The sequence below is a fragment of the Pangasianodon hypophthalmus genome, chromosome 20 (assembly GCF_027358585.1).
Source record: "Pangasianodon hypophthalmus isolate fPanHyp1 chromosome 20, fPanHyp1.pri, whole genome shotgun sequence".
Lineage (NCBI taxonomy): Eukaryota > Metazoa > Chordata > Actinopteri > Siluriformes > Pangasiidae > Pangasianodon > Pangasianodon hypophthalmus.
In genome coordinates, this window is record NC_069729.1 from 122,010 (window position 1) to 129,509 (window position 7,500).

Below are 7,500 nucleotides of genomic sequence, written 5' to 3' on the forward strand. Positions count from 1 at the left end.
TTGTGATACAAAACAGTGAAACCAAGATAAATCATGTCAGACCTTTTTCCACCCTCAATGTGAAATTACAACAAATAAAAATTACATGAAAAACAATCAGAAAATCTTTTAGGGAAAAAATAAAAAGTAAAACATTTACAAAAACCTGGTTGCGTAAGTATACACACCCCTAAACCAATACATTGTTGAAGCACCTTTTGATTTCATTACACCACTCAGTCTTTTTGGCTCAGAGTCTATCAGCACATCTTCACTTGGCAATATTTTCTCACTCTTTCTTGTAAAAAACATTCCAGATCCAAATTCAGATTATAAAGGCATCTCCTGTGCACAGCCGCTTCAGGTCACCTCACATCTTCATTAGCTGAAGCCGTTCCGTTGTTGATGTGGACGTGGGCTTTGGGTCGTTGTCGTGCTGAAAGGTGAAATTCCTTTCCATCTTCAGCTCACTAGCAGACACCTGAAGGTTTTTGTAGCTAATCATGATTCCCTTCACCTTGAAAAAAGCCCCAGTTCTGGCTGAGGAAAAGCAGCTCTAAAGCATGATGCTGCCACCACCATGCTTCACCACGGGGATGGTGTTCTTTTGGTGCTGTGCTTTTTTTTTTGCATCAAACATACCTTTTGGAATTTTGGAATTATTTTACCTTTTGGAATTGGTCTCATCAGACCATAACACATTTTGCCACATGGTTTGGGGTGAGTTATTTGAGATGTTTTTTGTGAGAAAGGTCTTCATCCAGCCGCCTACCCCACAGCACAGACATGTGAAGAATACGAGAGATTGTTGTCGCATGCAGAGAGTAATCAGTACGTGTCAGATGTTCCTGCAGCTCCTTTAATGTCGCTGTGGGTCTCTTGGCAGCCTCCCTGGTTGGTTTTTGTCTTGTCCTTTTATAAATTTTGGAGGGACGTCCTGTTCTTGGTGATGTCACTGTGGTGCTCCATTTTGATGGCCTGTTGGCCTTCATGGTGTTCCATGGTACATCGTGTTGGAAGTTCTTTTATATCTCTCTCCCGATCTACACCTTTCAACAGGTTTGATACCATGCATGCTCTGTAAGCTCTTTATGGATCATGACTTCAGAAGTCAGATGAAACCAAGGAGATGTCAAGAACATCCTACAGAAACAGCTAGTCTTTATTTGGGGTTAATCAGAATAATTTCATTGATGACAGCTGTATGATAATTACTTTAGAACATGAGATTGATTGTGATTGGTTCATTCTGAACACAGCCACACCCCCACTTATAAAAGGGTGTGTATACTTATGCAACCAGGTTACTGTAACCTTTTTATTTTTCCTATTTTTCCCTAAAATGTTTCTGATTGTTTTTCACTTAATTTTTATATATTGCAATTTTACAAGGTTATTATTTTGAGGATGGAAATAGTTCTGACATGATTTATCTTTTCAATTCATTTTTTACATCACAAAAACCTGCCATTTTAACAGGGGTGTGTAAACTTTTAATTTGCATATTTATGCATATGCATATATCCATGTATTCTTTATCAGAGCATAGAGATGTTCTTCTGTCTTTTTAGTCTCTTTTCCGCTTCACTTTTTCAAGGTTCAGACTTTAAATAAACAGGAACAAAACCCAGCGATAACAGAATCAGTCGTGAGATCACAGGCTGTAAAACTTCACCTCAAAGAGCAAACAGGGACAGAGAGCAGATAAACAGCCTGAGGTCATTAACACAGAGAACAGACTGAAAAAACAACGACTCCGTCCCAAAGGCCAGACTTAAATGTGTTATAATAAGTATCAAATATAATAATGTTCTTATTAAAACATCTAATTTTTTTAACGCTAGGACACACAGACTCCATTGCAGGGAGATTTCATACTGGAGAGTTTTTATGACAAGTGTTACTGATAGTGACTTTTGTGATAAGTATGTAGATTAAAGTTGCTAATTAACTGTTGTGTGTTTTGTGTTTTCTCATCAGTTTGGAGATGGAGCTGGATTTGCAGTTCCGACTCCAACAGTTCCTGTTCTGGCTTCTTCCACCGCACCCCAAATCAGCCACACGGGTGAGGACACCTCCCAAACATCCCACACGACCTTCACACTCCCAAGTGTTCAACTCTTCCTATCCATCTATTTTTATGCTAACGTTGAATATACACGTAACCTGAATGAAAGCAAGTCCTCTTAATGATCAGACATGATGCCTCATCAGATTTAATTAGTTATAGTTATCAGGAATCAGAAGGTTTTAGAACTGGTGGTGAAATTGAAGTTTGCCAAAAAGCCCTTCAGGCACATTTATACCATTACGGTGGCGTTTTCAGAAAACCGACTCGTGTTTCGCTGCGCATTAGCCAAGGCTTTTCCAGTCCGGTCCTTTAGGGAATCCTGACAGTCCACATTTTTGCTTTTTGTTCAGTTTCCCAACACACCTTTATAAGGTATTCAGTGTTCTCGACTGTGCCAGGTGTGTTATGAGTCGTAATTGAGAGTGTGTCAGACTCCTTGATTGCTATTATAGAGGTGTTTTCTTTATGATGACTCATTTTTAACTATGCATTAGCAGAATTTTTTATATTCTTTCTTTACTCAACACACCTGAACACAAGAATCACATTAACTGAAACAGCTTAAGCATGAAGTATTTACCAGATTTGCCTGATATGTGCTAAACAGTTGCTAAACATTGTTTTTCTCCTTGAACAGGCAATACAGAGAGTCTGCCAAATGGAGGTACCATCTCATCGGATGACCTTGAAGAAGGACACATTCTGATCCCTCCTCCTCCCTCCATTGCACCTCCACCTCCACCTCCCCAGTTCATTCCTCCATCACCTGGACATGTCACTCCTCCACCAGCATTTTTTGGGGAGCCGTATTCACCTGTAGACCTGTCCGCTCTAGAGCCACCCTCCATGCCCCCTCCCAAGCCACCTTCACTAGGAATGCCAGAAGATGTAGACCTGTCCATGTTAAGGCCTCCGCCTATGGCTCCCCCGAAACCCCCAAGTTATCAAATCTCTACATACTCACCTGAGGACATCCCAGAGTGCCCCAAATTTACCCCTCCACTGCCCCCAACAGACAAACCCCAGTCCCCCACAACCAACATCCAGAAGATGCCTCCTCCTAAACCCATCAGGTTCTCATCCATCTCCAACATTGATTTGCCTCCATCTGGATCTACTACCCCAACTTCTACACCCTCAGGAAGGCCAGCTTCCAGCTTCATCTCCCAGAACACAGGCAAACTTTACACTGTACCAAAAACAACAATTCTCACTGGCCAATCAGATAGAGAGAAAATGATACAAAACAACCTGCTCCTGGAGAACCCCTCCAGAAACCCAGTTGGACTTCATGTCAATGGGAAAGCACCAACATCTGAAAAGAAAATGAGCACACCCCAAAACCCGGTGCCCCCGGTCAAGCCAGTGCGTCGCAATAGTTCAGGCATGAAGCTGGAAGAAAATCTACAGGACTTGAAGGAGAACGTGCAGGTGACGCTACCCAACCAACCAGCAACACCAATCAGGGTCGTCAACAGCATGACTGCATCTTTAGAGACACCACCAGATGTTCCAAATAAGATCCCAACTTCAATAAAAGATTCTCCCACAGCAGAAAGGCCAGCAGCTGTGCTGTCAGCTCAAGACATAATTCACTTGTCGCCTGTGGACCCAACGCGAAAATATAGCCCGTTACTGAACCGCAAGCTGCAGAGCCTGAAAACCAATGAACCTTCCAGCGGGAAGGAGGCGGCTGCTTCTCCGCTCACCCTGTTGATGGCGGCAAAGGAACGAGAGAAGCAGAGGGCAGTCATTTCCAGAGAAAATAGCACCAAGAGCAACAGCTCCACAGATTCCACCAATGGAAGCATCCACCCGAGCGACACCAGACCCAACTCATTTACTGTTACCCCAAGACCACCGATGTCCTCAGGAAGTGTCAATCCCTTCATAGAGCCCAAACTCAACACTGAGAACCCAAAAGTTACTTACTCCACATCTGAACACTTTGTACCCTCCAACAGCATTCTAATTAAAAATCCAACAAGTATTGCATCCCCAAAATCTCCATCTGGGCAGTACAATGGCTTTGACATCTCCTTCATCCCTCCTCCACCTGAGTTTGCTAATTCTGCTCCAGAAGATGAAGCTCCACCCAACGTGCCTCCACCTGACCCACCTGCCAAGAGAACAGATGTAATTCCACCTCTAAACTCTGCTCCCATCACAAATGGCCCTACTAATCCCCCAAGTATTAAATCATCCAGCACCACCACACCAATTAATGCTGTTCCTAGCACTCAGTTCAAACCAAAACCCCAAGTTCCACCCCCATCTCTACCCAAAACTCAGCCCCAAGCTCCACCCCCATCTCAACTGAAAACTCAGCCCCAAGCTCCACCCCCATCTCAACTGAAGACACAGGCTCAAGCTCCACCCCCACCTCTACCCAAAACTCAGCCCAAAGCTCCACCCCCATCTCTCCCCAAAAGTCCGCCCCAAGTTCCACCTCCATCTCAACCCAAAACTCAACCCCAAGCTCCACCGTCCGTCGCTGCCAGTCAGGCCACACTGCTCAGCATCCTGCAGAAGAAGATGCTGGAAATGGATTCCAAATTCGCTCCGGCCCACGAAGCAGACACTGGCAGCGATGACTGGAACTCCCCTCTGTTTGATGAGGATGTAGGGAGTGGTCCTTCCCTAAACTCCACCCCCAAATCCAGGAGCTCCACTTTGCCTCCACAGTCTGCAGGTCTGGACATGAAAGAACTGGAGAACAAAGTGACCAAGAAAGCACAAGCTAAAGCACCAGCCAGGTAAATTCTGCTAAACTCCACCCCCTGGCAACTGCTGCTTTTACTCCAACAATTACGCATCACCAAAATAAAAAACTTATAAAGTTAAAATTTCTAAATAAGACATAGATCCAGTGCAGTGTTCTGTTTAGCTGAAAGGAGGATAGCAGTTCATTTAAGAGTTAAGAGTAAATGCTAACATTTAAATGAAATATTAAGTGTTTCATACTAGAACTGTTCACACACAGGTAGAAAATGGGTTTGTCTCAGTTTGACATCGATGCTGCAGATCTTCAGTTTAGAATTTCCAGATGTTTATATGATGTGTGTGTTATGTTCACACTGAAATCGGATTCTTCTCTAATTTTTCAGCAGTGGTTCTTCAAAGCAGCAGTTCGGGATGACGTTCATAGTGAGGCCTGGGACCAAACAGCCCATCACACCCGTCCCCAAAACTGAGTGACCAACCACACAAATGGGCGTGCACACACACACACACACACACACACAACTCGGCGTAAAGAACTCATAAAGGAAAAGATGTTACATATGATATTGGACTGGTTACACACAGCAGCATTTTCTGGATTTTTTCACCTGAAACTCTGTTTTAGTGTTCTGTTTATAAACTGCTCTCTGTGTGTGTCCAACCTGGATTTATTCTCTGTAGGACACACACTCGACTGACATCTGTGTGTAAACCACACACACACTTAACATGGTGTTGGAGGAAATTTAGTTTCATGTTTAGTTTGTAATTTTTAAAAACACTGTTCATCCAACTTTAAGATGCAGAAGAAATGGGTACGAAAACGCAGGACAGAAAACATCAACGTTAAACACTGCAGCACGGACTTGTACATTTTAGCAGGCTTATTTTGTTCACGAGCAATTTTTGCCTAAGGAACTTATTTAGAAAAATGTGTTTCTCTGTTTTTCTGTCAGAGTAATGGCTCTGTCCCAAACGCTGCTGTCTGATACTCACACACACTCACTCTCTTAAATCTAACCTACATTCACGGTGCTTTATGAGCAATAAACACCAACATCAAATAACCACCATCAGGAAGCCTTTCTAGAGCTGTGTGTGTGTGTATTCTAGCATTTGGATGAGAATCTTCAAATTGGTCAACATTTGGATAAGAACAGAGTTTGGGATGCAGCCGTAGCGTCAGAACTGTAATGAAATGTAAAAAGTGATGATTATCTGGACGTTAAACTTGTTTTAGTGCCTCAGCTGACAGGAAGTGAGTGAGACTGTAAAGTTCTACTTGTGTGATTATAAAAGTATAAATGTTTTATTAATGAAATGCTGTAATAGTGTTATTAAAGTGTATTATTACAGTGTGATAGACAGCGTGTGTGTGCGTGTCGAGGTCAGCGCCGTAATTCACACGGAAATGTTTTCCGCTGATGAGAGATGAAACTGGAGTGTGAGAGCGATGGAGTGCTGTAGTGTGCACTTTCCTCACACTGACTAAGGGGAAAAAGTTCTCAGCACTTAAACACGTGTGTGTCTGAACACAAACATGGCATGTGTTACAACTAATAAACTATCAGACATCTGTGTGTGTGTGTGTGCGTGTGCGTGTGGGGGGGGATTTGATATGATGATGGATTTATCTGTTCTTTAAACCTGTTTTTGTTGTTGTTCTTGTTACCTTGACAACAAATCCACAGGGGTTTCCTCAGCATAAACATGATTAGATCATACACATGGAGGTGTTTTATAAACACACAAACACGCAATCACACGCATAACAAAATCAAAATTTCATGCTCTTGTCTAACAATGACAAAATATTTACTTCACTGTTGGATTATTGATCAAATTCTGTGTGTGTGTGTGTGTGTGTGTGTGTGTGTGTGTGTGTGTGAGATCAAACCTGATGTAACCTCTGTAACAGTGAAATCAGACACACATTGTAGTGTTCAGTAAGCAAATAATCTCCAGAATTGTAGTGTTTAATATAAATATTTAAATAAATTAAATAAAATTGTAAATAAATGTAAATACAAACTGTCCTGAAGTCTGATTACAGATCAGCAGTGAATTTGGAACCAAAAACAACTGGTGTTTGTGTGAGTGAGTGTGAGAGAGAGAGAGAGAGAGAGAGAGAGAGAGAGAGAGAGAGAGAGATAGTTGACATCAACTTTTATCACTGTGTGCTACGATCAACTCCTCGTATCACAACAATCACTCAAACGTTCATCATCACACAGCACTGAAACACTCCTGCATCTCTGAGGCCGCACACACTCACGCGCACACACACTCCATCACTACAACCTGTTCTCACTCGCTCACACACACGCTCACACTTCCTGCTCACTTTTGAGGTGTGTTGAGTTCATGTTCCAGTCAGAGCTGTTTTCACTCTGTGTAACACATAACTCATCTATAATCTGATAATTACACACACACACACACACACACACACACACACACACACACCCCACTGTGATCTGCACATAGGTAAGTGTGGGTGTGTGTGCGTTTGCCAGTGTGGTTAATAATCTAGGGTAATAACTATGAGATCAGTGTGTATCAGTGCAAAAAAAATTAACACAGCACTCAGCTTTCCTGAACACACACTTTATTAAACACTGAAACAAGTGGATGTGTGTGTTAAGCGTGTGTGTGTTAAGCGGGTGTGTTTTAAGCGCGCCCGAGTTAATCGCATCTGTGTGTGTTAAGTGCCTGTTAAGAATGTG

General features: G+C 42.6%; 1 protein-coding gene across 2 annotated transcripts in view; it reads left to right on the forward strand.

The window, feature by feature from the left end:
• The window catches only part of LOC113525235 (nascent polypeptide-associated complex subunit alpha, muscle-specific form), a 9,835-nt gene extending 3,481 nt beyond the window's left edge, over positions 1–6,354 (forward strand). Inside the window, exons 3-5 of one of the 2 annotated variants that reach the window (XM_026911712.3) lie at positions 1,960–2,044; positions 2,688–4,806; positions 5,161–6,354. In XM_026911712.3, coding sequence (XP_026767513.1) covers positions 1,960–2,044; positions 2,688–4,806; positions 5,161–5,248 — 2,292 coding nt within the window. In that variant the 3' untranslated portion in view covers positions 5,249–6,354. Of the gene's footprint in view, positions 1–1,959; positions 2,045–2,687; positions 4,807–5,157 lie in introns of both variants that reach the window. The other variant, XM_026911711.3, reaches the window with a different exon arrangement.
• Positions 6,355–7,500: the final 1,146 nt, after the last annotated feature.